Here is a 21,308-nt window from a genome sequence, read left to right as displayed (position 1 = left end):
GAATTTGGTGGAAAATGGTATGATGTTTGTTACCTTCACGGTCAAAGATCTGTTTGCTTCCACCAACATATGCTCTTGTATCAAACAATAGCTTGAAAGTGTTACTGACACACAAAGTTGCTTTACTCTATATTCCATAGTTATGCTAATAACATTATTTACCTTATTCTGAAGAACAACTAACTGGTCCAGCATCTCACTGAGTCTGCATAATGTTCCATACAGTGTATCACAAGTATCATAGTTAGCTTTTCATAATGGAACTTTAGACTCATAAATTAGCATTTGTAAACATATGAAGAAAAAAAATTCAATAATGAAAACACATGCAATTTCTTGACAATTTCATCTTCTTGGCTTATAAAAATGTGTTAGATATAATGAAGAGAAAATCATGTTGGTGTTTGTAACAACCCGTCTCGTCGCTACAATATCATCACTTTAAAACGCGAAATTTTAATTTTAAGTGAAAGTTCTATTAATTTGATTATGAAAACAGTGGTAATTTTTTTCACAATATACGTTCACCAAATAACGTATAAATATGTATAGATATACATATATTAAACCACTATGCATCATTCACATGTCAAGGTATACTTCAATTTTTACATAGATTTAAAATTGGAATTTACATGTCCAATAAAAAACATCAAGGAATCAACTAAGGAAGATTTTAATAACAAAACACAACTTTCCCAAAAGAAACTTCAACGTTATCACGTCAGCTTGGCGACTCCAACAAAAGACCTGCCTCCAAAGACACCTACTGCTGCTCATCTGCTCCCACGAATGAAAGCTCGAGATCATCACAGGCACCAATCACACGGTACAAAATGCAAGGGTAGTTTATTGTAAAAGATTAATGACTATCAGATACATTGATTGGAAAGAAAACAATAACAAATAATCACAATCATTCTCAATAATCTATCAATTCAACATACACTTAACAAACTAGTCATAAACTTTTCTGCAATTCAAATCAATTATGCTCGAAATGATGCATGCACCTAACTTAACTTTCAAATGCAATGTGGTACAATTTGAAAGAAAATAGCCTAAACGTGTCCGTATGACACTTTCACTAAGGAAAACTTGGCAGCAACTGTCGAGGTCACCCAGTCGTGCACATGCCACTTCCTTCCAGTATAAGTCTCAAGGAAGTTACAAATCGAGTGAAATACCCCATAAGTACCAAGATTTGTCCTCATGAAGAACCAAAGGTAATTACTGACAAGTTTATACTTTTTCCAAGCAACTATGCAGTATGAAACATGGGCTCCAACAATACACTAACCTTGGGTAGTTAAAAATTTTAAACAATCTCCTTCCCTCTCCAGGGATATTCAGACAAGGTTACTATACCCCCCATGTACATACACAACATGCATTCATCTCGATGACATTATCAACATCAATAATATCACATCTCAATGTCATCATCAACATCAACATCAACATCATCTCATCTCAATGACATTATCAACATCATCTCATCTCAATGTCATCACCATCACAAACAATCATATTCCACATATATACATATAAACTCATGCCTGGGATTCATATTCTCAGGTCTTCATTCAATATAAATCACATATAATAATAATTTAGTTTTATTCATGAGTTTATATACATATAAACTCATGTCTGGGATTCACATTACCAGTGACAAGTTTTGAATAAAAGGTCAAGAGATGTAACTCTTCCAATGGTTTTCTCAAGATTTTCTCAAGGTTATAACTCTTCCAATGGTTTTCTTGACCAGACATGAAGAGTCTATAAAAGCAAGACCTTGACTTGCATTCCAAGAAAAACTAGAACTTCTTGAACAACTTTTGTGAAATCTTGAAACCTTTGCTTCTCATCTTTCTTCTTCTTCCTTTGTCAAAAAGCTTTCTAAGTTTTCTGTTTCCCAAACCTTTTTCTTCTGCAAGTGAAAATTCTGCAGAAAACAAAAGTGTGTTATATCTTTTCATTCCCTTCTCTCTTTGCCAAAAAAAATTCAACAAGGACTAATCGCCTGAATTCTTTTTGTGTCTCTCTTCTCCCTTTTTCAAAAGAACAAGGGACTAACTGCCTGAATTCTTTTGTGTCTCCCTTCTCTCTCTCCAAGAGAATTCAAAGGACTCAGTCAGAGAATTCTTTTGATTCTTCCCTTTCCCTTAAACAAAAGATTTCAAAGGACTAACTGCCTGAGATATCTTTTGTTTCCCCTTACAAAGATTCAAAGGACTAACCGCCTGAGAATTCTTTGTCTTAACACATTGGAGGGTACAACCTTTGTGGTACAAGGAGAGGGTACATCTACTTGGGTTATTGTAACTGAGAATAAGAGAGAGTACATCTCTTATGGATCAGTTTAAGTGGAGGGTACATCCACTTGGTTGTTCAAAGAGAACAAGGGAGGGTACATCCCTTGTGGATCTTTGCTTGTAAAGGTTTTTACAAGGTTGAAAGAAATCTCAAGAACCGCAGGTTGCTTGGGGACTGGATGTAGGCACGGGTTGTTACTGAACCAGTATAAAATTCTTGTGTTTGTCTTCTTCTTCCCTACACTTTTAATTTCCGTTGTGTACTTTACTTTTACGCTTTACTTTTGTTTAAGTTACATAACTTAGTAGTAAAGCCTAATTGAATCTAGTAACATTAAGAAGGATAAGTTTTAATTAGTCAAGGTTCATTAATAATTAATTCAACCCCCCTTCTTAATTATTTCGAGGCCACTTGATCCAACACCCATTAGTTTAAAACACAGTTTCTCCTTGAAAACTAGCATGCAATAGGGACAAACATACAACCCCATAGTTGGGTCCCCACACCCCAACTATGGCATCAAAAGCTTTAAACAAGCCATAAACTCCTCACACTTATTTATATTTCCCCATTAGCTCTTCATAGCATTGTTTGAAGTTCTCTTAGGTTCACGTCTGTTGGTCCAAACATAGAGCTCTATATACCAAATAGAAGGCAATTCAATATAGATTTCAAAGACAAGGTCAATTTTAACATTTGGGATCAAATATCCATTCAATTTTAAAAGGGGCTAAAATGGTGTTTTCGGGGTCGACATCAAAGAGATGTTATTTTGAAATTTTTATCACGTCAAAGCGATTAGGGTTCAACAAAAGTCACAAAAATGAAATCAATTTTATAAAAATACAACTTTTACAATGTCTCGTTTTCAAGGGTTGTTCAAAGGATATGTATAAACATCCAATAACAGTAACCAAATCACAAGAGATACAATGATAGACTTAATCTAACTAGGAGAAGGCATAAAAATCATGGTTTGCTCGAAGAAACCGCGAAGGGAGGGTCTAGGGCTCCATTCTCTACCGAATCCACGAGTTGGGTTTTGAAGATTCCGCTTCGATCAAAGGCTTCCACTCCGTGCGGTGGTTCAGCGGCAAGCAGTGGCGGCTTGTGGTGATCGTCGGTGGCCATGGGAGGGGGATGAGGAGGTGGGTTTAGGGTTTGGGTGAGAGTTTGGGGAGAAGAGTGGGGAAAAATTGTGTTTTTCACGTTGTTGGTTGTATTTATAATCTGTAAGACTCACTTAGCGACACCTACTCGCTAAGCAAAATTTAACTTAAACTTGTAGAAGGTTGCCACTAAGCGAGACATTCACGCTAAGCGCAATTTCTCCTCTGGCTGGAATTACGCTTAGTGAGCTGGTGTTGCTGAGTGAATTATTTCCTTTGGATGAAATTGTGCTTGGTGAGCTAGTGTCGCTAAGCGAGCTGTTCCAATGCACATCATTCAAACTCCACATAACCTAACATCTACACCAAGCAGTTACACAAGGATAATGCACACAATAGTTCGACTTAATCCAAATTAATCAAGTAATTAAATAATACAAGAAATACATCAAACATATATTTTCAGTTATTGAAATTTCAGGGCGTTACCGTGTCCATTTTCACTAACGATAATTTGTTAATTTTGTTATACAACTATTTGAACTCCTAATCTAGAAAATAAAAGGTTATAGAAAATATCAAGAGAGACATGTGAAATCACTTGGAGAAAACTACATTAGCCATGTGGCCAGGGTCAATGCAACAACTTATAAGTACCACATTAATGAGCTTTCTATGTATAATTTTCTGAAGAAAAAAATAATGAAACATTGATATTTTATTACCTTTGTGGACCTCACTTGCTTAAGAGATGAATCCAGTTGGTGCTCAAGCTGCTCAAGATCTTTGGTATTTAATGGGCCTAAGTCTTCACCAAGAAGGTTTCTGCAACATGGAACAAGTGCAAATGGTACATCATTTTTCAAAATTATGAAAATTCAATGATGATAACTAATTTACTGGCTGCAAGAAAATTTTCTCAAACCTTTACTCACAATTTTTTTAAGAATGGTCAAAGCTAGGTTATAAGCTTTTAATATAGTACTAATTTTATCAGGAGTTTTTTGTATGCTTTTAATATACTTTTATATGAAATTCACCTTTGGGTCCTTTGAAGAGATTCAAATCTTGCTTTCAGCTTCAAGTACTCATGGTAGCTCCAAATTAACCACCAAATATCAAATACAAAATCAACAATTATAGGAAAAGTGAATTGCTAGACCAAAAATTAAATGGATTACAGGAACAGGACAACCTTAAAGAGCGGGTCATGATTTTACATAATTCTACTATGTAATGATTTTGCTTATTACAATATTTAGCCAAATAAGATCATTTCTACTTTTATACTTTCCAGCTGCTTTATAATTAGTATAATTTTTAAAGTGTAGATTTATGTAAAATAGATAACAGAGATTACTTTTGCAGCAATCAGAAACATTATCATACACATCTTTGTTTGTTACACTTCATTACAGCATGTGAAATATCAAATATGAAGCATATACTTTTCCAAATTTGGAAGAAAATCACACAGAGAATCAGAAAATGCAAACATCATCCTCAATAATGCACTGCTGAAATTTAGAAAAGTTGTTCTAACTTACAACAGTCAACTGGCATCTCTGTCATGTTGAGGCAGTCAAAATATGCACTCCCTATTGTGATGCCAGAAACAAATAGCATTGCTTTTGCAGCAGCTAGAACAGATTGAGGTGGAGTGAGCAAGCTTTGATAATCACCCAATACCTGGAGACTTAAGACTAAATCATCACGACATTTTCCTGCAACCTTTTTCTCTTTCCAGTAATCTGTAGGACCATTGTCTTTTTCATCAACCGGTTTCCTTTCCTCCTCCTCCTCAATAAGATCGCCAACAAGAGGTATAACACACAAGAGCATGCATAAGCGAGTATCAAGATGAGGCATTGGGCCATCAATAGGATTTCTTTCCTATAAACAAATCAACAAGTTTATCTAGAGCACGTTGCTCAAAATCCCTGTTTATATTTCCATTAAGAAGAATGAAAGCAAAAAAATAATATTCTTTATCCTATTTGTTAGCTTTTTTTTTTTTTAGTAAAGTGTTAATTTTCTATTAGAGTGTGTTTGAATAGGGGAATTTAAAATTCTGAGAAATTTTAAATTTTAAGAATTTCAAATACTTCAATTGGAATTCTTTTATTTTTAAAATTTTGTGTTTGGATAAAAAAAATTAAAATTATGAGGGTGAAAAAGAATGAATGGAAAAAAATGGTTGGTGTGCCAGTTATACGTATTCCTCTACGCTCACACCCGATCGATGTTCCACGAGCTCAAACGTTGTTTCTTGAAGAAGACGGTAAGAAGAGAATTTCAATTTCTCACCTTTTGAAAGGAAATTAAAATTCTAGATTTTTAGTGGTTTAAAATTCTGTTTTAAAATTCCAAAATTTTAAATTCTTTACAAAAAAATATTCAAACAATAAATTCTAGATTACAGAAATTCAAATTCTCTGATAAATTACTTTCCTCAGTTAAAATTCTCTATCCAAACGCACTCTTAAAGGACATGAAAGGAGACATTCAAAGAAGACGGAATATTTAAATCCGTACTTGACATGATAATAAAACAAAGTGGAGAAAAAAGACATGTATATCCAGTCACCCTTTACATGGAAAGATCTTCTATATCAAAGATAGCAATAAGTGGGGTATATGGAGGTGAGGATGGTGGAAAATGTTTAAGGTTAACATAATATATAATTAGCATCAGGCTCTTCAACATTTACTCGAAAGAGATTCCATACTATCATGATTTTCTTAGTATTAAATTGTGAATTAGATAAGCGCTACAAGAAGCATGCATTTTCTAACATTTTATATATTATAAATAATTTCAATGTTAAGTAGAACCTTATTATTTATTCGATGCTTAGAAACTTAATAGAGACTGTCATTTCACTTTGAAAATTCATGGGACAAAAAATCTTCAAAATCTTAAAAGGGCCAAATTTAGAGGAAACCTAAATATGCAAATAATGGCATATATTTATTAATTAAAGTTAATTATACAGATAAATTGTTTTATTGTTTTTGTTCCATAGTAATTCTATGTCAGTGGGTATTAGAGCGTGCGTGTGTGCCTGGTTAGAGTAAAATAATCATTCAAATTATTTAATCAAATATAATCAGCTCACGTTTCCAACCTAACGAATTGACAGCAATATTGTTAATACTTTCGTGGGTAAGTATTAATATACCAAACCAGTGTTTCATAAGCTGATTACTTGTAGTCCGTACAAGTAAAATTCATAGTTCTTTAATTTGAAAACAACTATGGAAACATTACTTTTCAATACACTAATGTCTTAATGATAACTAGTTATGATTGCGATTTTGCTGATCCATATTTGTGATTGCCAAAGGGGGAAAATAAAAAAGTGAAAACTAAAATCAATATTACCCTATTGTAGCATCTAATTAGCATCCTAACTAAGGGATGAATAATGAAAAAACAAAAGCTCTTAAGTCTTACCTTTAGGTCAAAAGTAAATGATTTCTACCCAAAGTTGACATGCACCTGTCAGAGATAAATGAAACACACTTCTAAAATATTAAACACCTCAAGTAATGATAAAAAGAGTGTGCTATTTGAGAGTAAAAAGTTTGTAAGTAGTATTGATAATAAAAGAAAGGATTTAGATACAATGAAACCATGGTTGTGGACACTCAAATAAGAATGCAATAGTGGTACAAGTGACATATACTCTTCGTTTTGATTGTGAACACCAATGGTTGGAAAAATGGGGCCTTTCATGTCTTTATAAATAGAGTCGACAACTTGGCCATTTTTAATGGCATAGAAGGAATGTTAATAATTTAGAAAACTAAAAATAAAATAAAGGAGGAGTAGGAGTAATTGGTGTGTACGTGAAAAAAAATTCCTGTGCAGCATAGTTAATTCCAACACCAACTACGTCTCTGGATGTATAGGTTGGGCCAACCACCTCCCCCTTGCAATGTCCATGGTAGAGCAAACCATCATCGTTGTGATAGCCTAGCTATTGGCGTCCCACCTAACAAGAATTAATAGGAATAAGATTAGGGTTAGGGTTGAAACTGAAAGAAAAGACATACATTCACTCTCTCACTCACCCTAGTTGTCTTTGCATGTTGAAGGTCTCACAAGTGAATCCAATTGTTATCTGGCCTTGAACGTTGGCATCCTTGACATGAATCTTGAAATAGTACATGAGGCGCTGGGTAGGAGCAAGCTTGTTTGCCTGAATGACACTGACATTGTGGCCGTGAAGGTTGACGCTGGTGTACTTTACTGACAACTTGTTTGTAGATACCACCACGAAACCCTCATTGCCTTCTGCTTCTTCACCACCTGGCTCGCCAACGTGGCCACTGACTTCCACGCCAGCTCCCTCCTCCTCTCATGCTACTGCTTCGACGTTAGGAACTGAGCCTGTGATGACTCCTTTAACACCATCACGAGGGGCCTCACGAAGCACCTGAGAGCAATCAGCGCGGCAGAAGTTGTTCCCCTGTCCGAAGGGGACATCGATGGTGGTGATGTGGATGCATGCGGTCGATGGTGTGAGAAGGTGTTGGTGGTTTTGAAAGGTGGTGGTGTTGTGGAAAGCTGTGATAATGATGGTGTTGAGGAATGTGGCGTTGTTTCGAGTTCCGAAGATGAGTTTGTGCGTGAGAGAGATAGACAAAGGGATTCACTCGTAGAGTTAAATAATTTCAAAAGCATTCCATGACGGCTATATAATTAATTGTCTTAGAAAGTGACTTTCTAAGACGGTCTTTATGAAACCATCGTCGTTGAAGTTCTCCATATTACAAAATTGTCACCGCAAAGACATTCTAAGACGATTTTTGGGAATTGTCGTGGTTTCGTTGTCGTAGAATGTAGTTTTTTTTAGTAATGCCACCTTCATCACCGCCACCACAACCACCACCAACGTCTTCATAATCACCACCAACATCGTCCTAACCACCACCACTACCACACTACCACCACTGGTTGCCGACATCACCACCATCACGGAAACCACCGTCATTACTACCACCACCACCATAATTGTTATTGCCACCACTTCTGTCACCGCCACCCCCACCACCATTGCCACCACCACTAACGTTGTTGTTACAACCACTGCTAATGTTGCCACCCCCACCACCCCCATCACCACCGACACCACCGACATTATTACTATCACCACAACCTCCAATGCTACCAACACCATCACCATGATTGACACCACTACTATCATCGTGGCTACCATCGCTACCACTAATACCACCTCTGTCACTGCTATCATTGTCGTCACCATTGGTTGCCACCACTAGCATTGTCATCGACACCATCAACATCGCTACCACCACCACTATTGTAACACCCCATAAATTAAAAAGAATTTTTTTATAAATAAATAGAATTTTAGAAAAATGATGAGGTTTTTATAATTAAATAAATAAGGAGAAATAACTTTATTAATTAAAATAATGGTTTGAAGGAAAATAAAAAGGATATTTTATTTATTCATTTGATAGGAAATAAAATAGAGTTCCTTTTTATAAAATAATAAAAATAAAGAAAAATAGAGTAAATAATAGGCTGAGAGTACCCTAGCTATAAATAGAGACATATTAGGTCAGTTTCCAGACTGACCGTACGTCTCTATGCTTTCTCTTCCTCTCAAATTTGTTTTCCCTTCTCCCCCTCCCAAAACCCTCTCTTTTTCCCGCATACACTCAAACCTGTCTCAGTAAAACAATGATCCCGTATTCGTTAACCGTTGGATCGTCGTGAAATTTGAATGTGTGGTTCAGAACTTAATTTCACACACCTATCATTGGGATTTTCGAGATATTGTCTGTGATGGAAGAAATGTCCCTCGCACCGAGCTTTCCCTTTTCCCGTAGATACCCAAAAGCTGTCCTAGTAAAACTATGATACCATATTTGTCAACCGTTGGATCATCTTGAAATTTAGTCACCACCTTCGAAACCCATTTTCACACATTCTCACCGTTGGGATTTGCGAAATAATGATTATGCAGAGATAATTTGGTACCGCACATTGACAGTAAAATGGAGCCTACCATATTTTCCTTTTCTCTCTAACGCATGAAAACCCTAATAGAGCAAACAGGGGAAAAGCTTAAGGAATCTTAGGGAACTACTAGAGACACCGCTATCATTGTCGAACGACACACGTGAGCCCACTTAGAGTTAAGGGATGAGTTTATTGCAATTGGGGTTAAAATGAACATGTGTATGAATCCTTAGTGGATCAAATTAGGGTTTTTTTTTGGGATGTTTATTGTATTGCAATTCTTTATGTATGATTATAATTACGATATTGTCATATTGAGATCATGAAATTGTGTGTAAGTGAATTGAATATGTGATGAATTGTGAGATAATATGTTGCATTGAGATCATAATATTGTTATTGAGATTGAGTGTAAGTGCAAAGTTGAACATGCGTTAATTTGTGAGATACACGTAACATGCGATGGTGGATTGTGAAATTATGAGATGTTAAATTATGGACATGAGATTTGGTTGTGAATAAGTATGTGGTTAACACTTGATGTGACAATACTTGTGTTGTGAGCTGTGAATTATACAATAACTTGACTGGTGTTTACCTTGAGAAAAGTGTTTATGTGTAGCGTTAAAGGGAAAATGTAGGATTCCTAGTTAGGAACCTAAAGCGTTAAATTGTAGTGAAATGTGCTAAACTTGTTTGAAACACGAGTGTGAGATCATGGGTATTATATAATTCATGAGCAGTGTCAACGTGCAAAGATTATTTTAGGGGTTGGACATGAATCAGGAAGGTGAGACCCTAATGGATTTTTCGGAGTCTAGGCCTTGGGCGTAAAGACACTTGGTTTGAGTGCTCCTTTAAGTCTATGTTAATCCCATATGGTTGGAGCATTCTCGTAAAACAGAGTGACCCTGACTGGTCACCTTATGATTTTATTTAGTGAGAGTGACCTGACATATACTTATTGTGTGGTGTGTCTTGTTATGTACTCCTAAACGCCTGAGTGTGTTTTTCAATGACATGGTACCACATTGCATATAGACTTGAGTCTTAGTATAATTGTTGCATAACGTCTGCTAATTGTTTATTATGAAAATAATGAGTGCTATTACGTCTTAATCCGAGTGTGTGATTCATGTGTAATGTGATTGATGATTGAAAAATGAATTTTAAATGATAAAGTGGTGAAGTGACGTGAATTGTATTAAGTTGAACTATGTTATAAATACTTCTATAATTTATTTTGATCATGTCTTTGTTTATTTGTATTTTTTTAGAAATATAATAATTCACTCCCTATGTATTATTTGTGTTTAGATCCTGTGATGATCTCGAACCTTGTGTTCGTGAAAGCAAATGATTAGGTAGATGACTTTAAAGAACCTCGTGCTAGAGGATACTGGGATACAATGCTCTGATAGGATGTGGCATTGAGGATATGTTTTATTTTAATTGTATGATGTTATTTTATTTTACCTCACTGATTTAGCAAAATTTCTTTTGTAAACTTTGACGATCTTATTCTGAGTCAGATATGTTTTTAATAAGTTTTATTTGATAATATTAAAGTGAATGTAACCCTTTTACTCACATGAACTTCTTTATGTTAATTGAATAAAATCATTTTAGTTAATTCCATATTTTTATATATTTTTCTTATTTATATGTATGTTAGGGTAGAGGGTGTTACAACTATCACCTTCACTACCACTACGATCACCACTAGTATTTCTACTACCGCCACTGCTAACATCATCACCATTGTCGTCACCCCCAAGCAAAAGCACTCGAAAACTAATTTTAATGTAATATGAAACTTTGAAAATAAGTTTATTTTAAAGTTAATCATATTTTAAAACATGGTTTAAAATTTTTTTGAAACTAAAACTTAAAATTGGTTCTTATTTTAAAAATTTTTAAAACTCAAACTTAAAAACCACCCCAAACAAGACCTAAATTAAAAGAGATAAGATGTCAAAAAAAACTTCCCAAAGCTCTTTTTGAAAAAAAAAACTCCCAAAACGTTCTCTTAAAAGAAAAACTTCTAAAATTTTTCTAGTTGAAGAATAACTCCCAAATCCCTTCATTCTAGTTATTCCAATATAGAAGAGGACAATCTATTCACCAAAAATTATATGCAAGAGGACAATTATAATTCATAATGAATATTTAAAAATTTATGAACTATAATATAATCAAAGTTCACAATAAATAATATTTTTGAAATATATCAATCTTCTCTCTATACAAATTAAAATAATTATCTCGAATGAGAGAATTTGTAAGAATTATTTTTTAATGATATTATTTTTAGGAATTGTTCTTCAACGACCACATTTCATTTGACACTTTTGTCCTTAAATTAATCACAAAATTATTACCTATTATCCTTGCTTGCATTGCAACCGCTTATGTAACCAACTATCACCATCTTAGGCTGTGAAACAAAACTTCCACACCACAACCCTATAACCAACTATGCCTACATGATAAAAGAAGAATTACTCACATACAAACATTTGACTGCGATTTCAATTCTCTGAATCTTTCTTCGTGTTTTGCAAAGGCTATCTCTTAATACCCACTCTGGTTTTGCACCTCTAATGGATCAACATCATAGAAAATTGGAAGAACATGACTCGGGGATGCTTCAGTGCAATTGCAGATGTGTGCAAGTTTGTGGCCAATAGCATCAATGGTACTATGAATTTGCCTGTCTTGAGAACTGCATCATCTTTGAAGGCATCAATGCCATTTCTACGAAGAGTTTGAAAGAGAAAACCAGTGAAGTTGTTGCACGTGTCTTTACCGCGGAAGCTGACAAACACGTCGTATGTAGTCCTGATCGTATGAGATGAAGAAGAACTGCATTGGATGATGGTGTTAAAAGCCATTGCAATAGCTGTGAAGGTGCAAAGGAAGGCCAATATGGTTTATGGATACAAAGAAACTGTGTCACTTATTTAATTATATTTTCATACTTCTTCAACTTAACTTTATTCCTTCATTTTGTCTTCACCTTTGCACCCTTCTCGAACAATTTTCCTACTAACTCATCCCTTCACCCCTTGAATATTGAATTTGTTGTATGGTTGTTTGCATCCAACTCGATCTTTAACTCAATATGCAGACTTAAATATGCTATGTAAAATCATCTTACCCCTTCACTTGAGCAACTTGCTTCAATACAATTTTATATTTTTCAACCTCCCTTTTCTATAACAAATGAATAGAAAAAACTCATTTTTTTGTTCAATTTTTTTAATGGTGCAGGCCAACCAATTTTGTTTATCTTTTTGAATGGTTAACACTTGCAATTTTGTTTATCATGGTTCCATGTAGTTTCAAGTATCCCATCTAATCACATTCAATCTTTTTTTATTTATCTTTTAATTTATCCTCACTTCCTTAATTTATATTTAGGTTCTTTGTTTATCCTTTGAATGTGAGATTTTTTACATGGTATTAATTTCTTTTAATTGTTTATGTATGCATTTTAATTTTTTTTTTCTAACATTTTATTTTCATTTCAAGTTTATCACAACTCCATAACTTCAAAAAGGTTGTTTAAGAAATTAATTAAAAATCAAATTCGAAGGAAATTATCAGATTTTGGGGTAACTTTGATGTTTACGAAATTCATTTTTTTAATCTTATTTCTCTCTCAATCTTACCTTTTTTTTTCTCTTATTTTTTATTTCCATTTTATATTATTTTTTCAATTTTACTCTTCCCATCAATCCACCACAAAACCCCCTACAACTCTAACACACCTAAAATGCATACATAATTCATTTTAAATATATTGTCCACTACAAGAAAAATAACCTATGTTTACAGACGCCGTTTTCCTACGGACATGAATTAGTGTAGGTAAATCTCAAAAATACTTTTACCTACAACTGACTAATGTAGGTAAAACTCAACCACTTGTACCAATCATTATTTGATGTAGACAAAAGCACAATATAGGCAAAAAAAATCGCGAAAGACATTTAAATGATGTGACAATATTAGTATTTGTTTGATTAAAAAAATAGAAAGAGAGAAGCTTTTAAAAAAATGAAGATAAAAATAAAATAGTGAGAAAATATATAGATTTCTAAATTATTTAATACGAAATATTCAAAAATATAAAATAAAAGTTTCTTGCCTGTACAATAATTCTATTTAATTCAAATAAGATTACATTTAATAGAAGATACACACCATTTAAACAAAAACAAAAAAAAAATTATAGATGTACAACTAGAAACTAAGGAAGCTATAGCTAGCTAAGCTACTACATATTAATAAAGAACAAAACACTACAAGAAAAGGAAATAATTAAAAAAGGAAGATAAAGAAGAAAGTGAGGTGAAAGTTTCAAATTTTGTGTGGTTCCAGGCTTGCAAACCAATCCTCCAGAAAGGAATTGTTGAGAAAAAGTAATGGGTTTCCTTCAAAACCAACTAAATTAATAAAAGTTTCTTGCCCGTACAACAAAGATAGCGGTCTCTCTCTCTCGTTGGAGTTGCAGAAATTTTTTTCCTCCTCTTCACACATTTTCTCAGCTCTCTTCAACAATCCTTCTCATTCACACTTTCAGGTCTCTTTCTCGTTAACTCTTTATTTTAATATATTTTATTCTCCATTAAATATGAATGCTATGGTTCTCTTCTCACCGCTTCAATCGCGCGTTCTTATTTTCCAATTTCCCTATTCTCGTTCAATTTAACCGTTTCTGCTCTTTGCGCTTCCAATGACTAAATAAATCTACGATTCTTTGTTCATTCATTTCAATTGTGTTCTTCTTTGTTGTAATAAGTGTTTGTGTTGTGAATCTGGAAGCGATTTTGCGTGACATAACTTGCGTCTTCTACTATTCTCTTTCAGATCTCATTTACTGTTCCTCTTTGATTTTTTTTTTCTTACTCAGTCTATTTAATGATATTCTTTACAAATAGATTAGTGGACCATTTGGTTGGTTGGTGACCAGCCCTGCTGTAGTGATTAAATGGAAAACACATCATCTATAGCGTGTTTGGTTACACGTTGTTGACGTAGTTTTTGATGTTTCTACCGTGATTCCAAACACATGGCTAGTTTCTTATCTTTATACCACCTTTATGCCATTGCTGGTTAGAGAAGTATGGTCTTGGAGATGGCCTGTGAAAATTGGTAACAAGTGTGAGGAGGATCTTAGTGAGGGTGGGGATTGCAACTTTGCATCAATATGATGGTTTTGTTGCTAGACACAATGGCCTGCTTGCAGCATCTACATTAGAGGTGTCAGAATCATTCTTTGTAAAAGTTCTTTTGTTCCAGTTAAGTAGGATAGAAACCAAAAATTGTCCATATTGTATGGGATAGTTAGAAGAGGGGGTATACTTTACACCCAGTAAGAAATAGCATAACAACCCTTTCTCTCTCTTTTTTGTATCTATTAAGATTTTGAAATTATATAAATGATGGGAAGTGGATTGGAATAATTTCAAGAATTGTTGGTCTCTCTTCTTTGAGTATGGACCAAATTTTTTGAAAGTTCAAAGAAATATAGAGTAGTAATGATACTTCCTAATTGCTAGGCTCTAAACCTTACAAATCTTTTAAATAATTATTTTTTATTGCTACTTTTAATTAATATCATTAAGATATTTATATTTTTATATTATAAAATAGGATATATTTTTTTTTATTGTTTAGAGAAGACTACTCTTTCTTCCTTCCTTCTCAAATTACACGTTTTGCATCATTTGTTTTGAAATATATGCTTTATGAATATAATAAGCTATATTTTGATTACTGAATACTTATGAATGTTTGTCAATATTTTTGTCTTGCCATTAATTAATCTTGAACATGTTATTGGTATCTCTAAACTATATTTTGTCCTGATTTTAGTATTTGTTATCTACACTATCTACACTATAACAATTTTATTTGGTTTGAATAAGATTAATTACTTTCTGTAAAAGATATATTCATTACCGAAAAAACGACAAACGACACCTAATTATACGTGTGTGAGATGTTATTCAAATGGCATAAAGGTGGTGGTATAAAGATAAGAAACTAGCCATGTATATCTTTATGACATTATTTGTAGATGTTCAATTCTTGATGTAAGAGAAATTTAAAGATTCTTTGTGGTTAAGTCTAAATCTAAATTCTAAGCCAACCACATGGCACATACTGTTTCGGAAATCATGGCTTAATCTTAAAAGGCATGACTTAAATCTTGGATGCAATTAATTAAGTTGCTAATCCTTAAATGTTATTGTACCTTGCTGCTATAGCTGCATGTGATTTCAGTAGTTATAGATCCCATAGTACTGGAATGTCAGTAGAATTATACCATAAATCACATTTATCTAGCTAAGGCATACTCCTCTGATCTTCCTCCTTTTGTCTGCCTTCTCCCTCATTATCACCTCAACACTTACTCCTTTTCTTCTTGCATCTTATCTACCTTTGTCTTGACTCCACGCCGGTTTCACATAAACTTCATGTCTTCATATTTTGTGAAGTATCATACTTGAAACTGATCCAAATGTTATAGCTAGGAAAGTTGCTAGTAATAGTATAGATTCTAGAGCTCCTTTGTCCGAACAGGTATAGTACATCCTTCACTAATATGCTTCACTTTAATACCAAAAAAGAAAATCGACAATAAATTCACTTATTTAAGGAATAACTGTATTTATTCCTATTACAGACACTAAGTCAAGCATTGGCCACAACCAGGGAATATCTTGCAAGGTCCCTTCTTAAATGATTCATATGACATTTGTTATTAGGTCTTTATTGAATCACTTATAAATGTCTTAATTTTTGGCCTGAAGGAGGATTTAGAGATCCTTGGTGGTAACTCAAATTTTAAAGAATTTGTAGCGTAAGTATTTTTATGTGTGATAGTAAAATTAAAAGATAAAAATGTACTTGGTAGGCCAAATGGAGCATACAGGGCTTAATTGAAAAGCAGTGTTCTTTCTCTGTTCTATGACTGTGCCTTGCCTTCTGGAATTTTTAAGTGGTCCTAAATAAGCAATCAGACTCTGTCGCCTAGGTGCGCTTCTAGCATTTTTAAGTGGCTAAATACCACCTTTTTAGGATAAATATATTTTTTATTCATTGAACTTAGTTACTAAAACCATTTGATTTTCTAGGACAAGTATTGATGTTGAAAAAACAGTTACTATATTTTGGTGTTCCTTGCATGTGACTATAGTTTTTTTTAAACATATTTGTTATTTGTTAATTGTTGGAGAAATAAAAAACTACTTCCACAAATTGGTATGCATAGAAAATACTATAGTATTGTACTAAACTTTTTGTTTAAATTGTAAAATTATCAGCACAATGCTCAGTTTCTTACTTGGCATCATCTCATTGTCACTCTTCTAACTTCAAAGCTACCATGATTTTTTTAACTAATGTTAGACAACAAAGGCTAAGGGAGTGCAACCTTCTAGGGCAAAAATTTATATTAACACTCAACTCGAAAAGATGGAAGCATTGTTACTGAAAAGGCTGCTATTGTAATTGTAAGAATTTTAATTTTTATTTCAATACTTTTTCTTTGTTTTGCTCAATTTTCTAATAGAAGGTTATGGGGTGAGGAGGAGTAACTAATGTGGAGATGAGTTTTGTTTAGTGATATTGAAGTATTCAGGATATTGATGTATGATAATAATTTATAAGGTGTATTTATGTAGGATGAATTAAAAAAGAAAATGGTTGAAGTAGAGAGTTCACAAAATTTACAAAGCACCCAAGATTCTACTAATTGGACAAATGATATATATTCAAAAGTCAAAGGACCTGAAAAAAGAGGACGTGTGCGTTGTCTTGGCAAGCTTCCACATCAAGCAAGTTCATCTCAAAGCTCTTATGCAAATAATAGAATTCAAAAGTTAGAGATTTTGCTTGAAAACCTTGTAGTTGTGCTTAAAGTGCGATTTGTAGAAGATCCACAAATTAATCAAGTCTTAGAAGCTATAGATCAAGAGGTATGAATTTATAATTCTACTTATTCAACGATTTAACTATGATATGATACTTTACAAAGAAAAAACATTCTTTTAATTTAGGTATCTACAAATGGTTCTACCAGTAAAAATCATCAAACTACAAACAATCTTAACTAGAGGTGAGTTGAAATTTAGATGGTAATGAAGATGTGAGCCGGCGACAAAATGTTATTTCAGGAACATGATTTAGATGGTAATGAAGATGTGACCCAGCGACAAAATGTTCAAGTGTTTGGTTTTTACTTTGTCTATTTGTCTAGCAACTCGAATTAACTCTTTTATACATTTAAAAATTTAGAAACTTGTTACATTTTAGTGATGATTCCCTCCATGTAAAGAGGGTCATGGTGCACCAAAAATATACACTTAGGAAGGACCGTAGGTACAAGTAAATTGACTTTTACCTATAGTTAGAGATTATAGGTATAAACTAATATATTTTACCTACACATTTGAAATAGTAGGTGTTGTAGGTAAAAATATATCCGTAGGTAAAGCCTATAGTGACAGACTATTAGTTGTCATTGTATACCCCCTCAAAGTTGACGCAAAAAAGTCTGTAGGACAAAGTCCTTTATACATCTACCCACGGATTTTGGACTACTAGTGACAGATTTTGTTTGTAGGTATAAGTCATTTCCCTTGTAGTTCTTCTATTTATCTTTTTATATTCTTTATTAATTTCTTTTTTTGCATTAATTTATGAATTTTTTCTTGGTTTAACCGGTGATATAAAGTATGGATAATTGAAATACTCAACAATCAAGAGAGCAAAAAATAAAGAGAAACATGGAGAAAAAAAAATATAACAAATAGAAGATGAAGAATGACCATGGAACAAAGACAAATGAATGACCTAAAAGACGAGTAAGTAGAAGCAACATAATTAACTTGACAAATAATATGGGTACAATGAGATTGATATTTTTAATAACTAACTTGGCAACAAATTATCAACGATTTGGTACAAGTATCAAAACATTTAAAATAATACAAATTATGTATTTTTGTTACTTCCAGGTATCCATTTTAAGTGTATTGTATGTATTAATGATTAATCAGATGTATTTTTTTAAAATAATACTCCATATTTTTTTCTTTAATTCAAATAAGGAATTTTTATACAATTGTTAAATAATTATTTAATTGATTTACATTTAAATTTTAAATAAATAGTTAATTGTAATTTTAATGTATACAATTTTGTTGCATCTTCATTGTTTTTGATCTTATAATTTTTTTTATTGAAAGTTTAAAATATTGTCACTGGAATAAAAATAATAGATGTAATATAAAATAAAATAGAATAACACAAAATAATTTACAATTTCACATTTTTTTAAATAATAAAAACCTAAACTTTTGCTCAAAGAATAGATTGGTGATTCAATCACTTAACAGTAACACCACACTCACCCCATTTTCATTTTCTTCTGCCTCATCCCTTCTATTAAAATCATCACCGTCAAGATTTTTTATTTTGTTACATACCTAGCACATTTTTCTTTATAATAAGTTAATAACTTGTAATTTGTAGCTCTCTCCTATAGTGTTCTCTCTCTTCATTTGTTAACAGATTTTAAGTTATATAATTGAATTTAATGTTACTATATATTAATAATTTATAAACGCAACTAAATTAAAGTGAACCATAAATACACTTTCCACATTAAATTAAAAAAAGAAAAAACCTTCAATCAATTATACATATAACCAATTTTATATGTTTTAAATCAGCAAAGTGACATTAGAATAATAAAAATAAAATCCATTTATTTTCTAAAAAAAATAAAAACAGAATTTAATTAAAAAAATAAGTGTAATGTTTTTTGTTTTAAAATTAATCATGTATTATGAATAGAATGAATTTCAAAGGACTAACATATGATATGTTACATTAGGAGTTGAAAGGACAAATGCAACACAAAATAAAATGAAATATATTCACAATTTCACAGGTTTATTATTTTTTTTTAATAACAAAAACACAAGCTGAATATACCGTTAATTTGACCAACCCCAAATAAGTAGCTAATGCATAAAAAATGGTCATTCACATAATTTAAAAACTTATTTTGGTTTTATATGTAAAATTGCTAATTTTAAAAGCGAAACAGATTTACTGATAAAAAAGTAAAACTGATTTTAAATAATTTTTCATTTTAAATATGTGCTAACCTATGCCAAGTTACCGTTCATTTTAAATAAAATCCTGAAATGAAAACTAATTTTTAAAATAAGATAAAAATTTATTTTTAATTTTATTTTGTTTGAAAAAAAAAAAGATTCACTTGAATAACAAGAGCATGAGAAATTAGAGACAAATAATTTTAAAAAAATTGAAAAAAATGAAACAAAAGTTATATTCAACAATATAAAATAAAGGAAAAAAGTAATATAATTTTCAAAACAATTTTAAAAATTATTTTATTCAATATTAATTTTTTTAAATCAAAATTTAATCAAAAAATTATTTTTAAAACAACAAATAATTTTTAAAATAGAATGTTACAATGTATGTTTACATCAAGTCATCAAGGCACTAACACATTATTATAATGGAGAAAAATTATAGTGAATTATAAATATAAGTAAAATTTCATAAAATGTAAACAATATGCATTGTGTTATTATTTTTTTGGTATTACGTTGTGTGTTATACAATACTGCTACTAAGAGATATTACAAAAATATATTAATTTTTTTGACATTGTCGGTGTTTCCGCTGGTATATATAATATATATATTTAAAACATAATTTATATGTTTAAAAATATTTATTATTACATATTTAATATTAGTTTAGTATATACATCAAAGAGAGAAATGCTAGTAATTAACATTCTTTTGTGTTCTAAATCACATGTATGTTTTGTTTTATCAGAGATAATTCTATTTGAGAGAACCAGGACTATTATGGAAAGCAAAGCTATATAAGATAAACACATCTTATGCATTGTACGTACTAAACTACTAGTTATATTTTACATTTAAAATAAGTAAGTACGTACTAAACTATTAGTTATATTTTAAATTTAAAATAAGTAATTTAATTTTTATAGAAGGTTATTTTCAAGGGAAAACTTATAGATAATAATTAAGAAAATTAAGTATACGTGTAAAGATAAGATTATCTTAATATGATTGAAAGATATATGTTGTTTTGGCTGGTTGTGTGTTCGAGATGTATGAAATGCACTTCTCATGGAGAGAAGACAGAGCATTGAAAATCTCTAATAGAGAGAATTAGAGCTTCACTCTAAAGTTAAATATTTTAATTTATAGTATAGGATATATAAATTATATTTATGATTTACATAAAAAATTTTAAATTATAATAGTAGATTACTTTTACCTAATAATCGTTGCTTTAAAAATTATTGAAATTTAATTTAATGATAAAATTAAAAGAAGGCATATTGAAAGAAATAAGTAATTAAGATAATAAATATATAAAAATAAAGATAAAAAGAGTAATGATGAATGATGAATTTTATAATGGGAAATGAATTAAAGGAGAACAATTCATTACTTAGAGATATAGTAGTGATGATAAAAAAAATAAAAAAAAGATTAATGTCGAAAAGGAACATTGTGAAATAACTGAAGTAAACAATATAAATTATCAATCAGAACTCAGTTTATTTCAAAATCAAATCCCACCAAAATTCATCATATATATCTAGGATTAAAAAATCTTAGAAAAGGATAAGGTAGCATATTTTAAAAACAAATACACGATAATCAAATAACATGTCAACACAAAGGATATTGAACTCAAATTTTTTTTTCAAATCTAATATAAATATCTAATCACCAATATTATCACCCTATATTTTCGATCTCTTCTCTTTCTAGCATAAAAAAAGG

The 21,308-nt window shown here is 31.7% G+C and overlaps 2 protein-coding genes across 2 annotated transcripts; both read right to left on the bottom strand.

Annotated features, from left to right (window-relative positions):
- Positions 1–7,407: 7,407 nt before the first annotated feature.
- On the bottom strand, positions 7,408–7,920 carry LOC114410597 (ran-binding protein M homolog). The gene is made up of 3 exons (XM_028374559.1): positions 7,871–7,920; positions 7,506–7,763; positions 7,408–7,426 (listed from the first exon to the last, which is right to left on the bottom strand). Exons 1-3 carry the CDS (start codon positions 7,918–7,920, stop codon positions 7,408–7,410), a joined length of 327 nt encoding a protein of 108 aa, XP_028230360.1.
- Positions 7,921–8,378: 458 nt separating this feature from the next.
- LOC114410596 (abscisic acid and environmental stress-inducible protein-like) lies at positions 8,379–8,741 on the bottom strand. Its single transcript, XM_028374558.1, has one exon. The coding sequence runs from the start codon at positions 8,739–8,741 to the stop codon at positions 8,379–8,381; it is 363 nt and encodes a 120-aa protein (XP_028230359.1).
- Between the last annotated feature and the right edge of the window lie 12,567 nt (positions 8,742–21,308).

This window comes from Glycine soja, chromosome 4 (genome assembly GCF_004193775.1).
Source record: "Glycine soja cultivar W05 chromosome 4, ASM419377v2, whole genome shotgun sequence".
Lineage (NCBI taxonomy): Eukaryota > Viridiplantae > Streptophyta > Magnoliopsida > Fabales > Fabaceae > Glycine > Glycine soja.
This window is presented reverse-complemented; position numbering and strand designations above follow the sequence as displayed.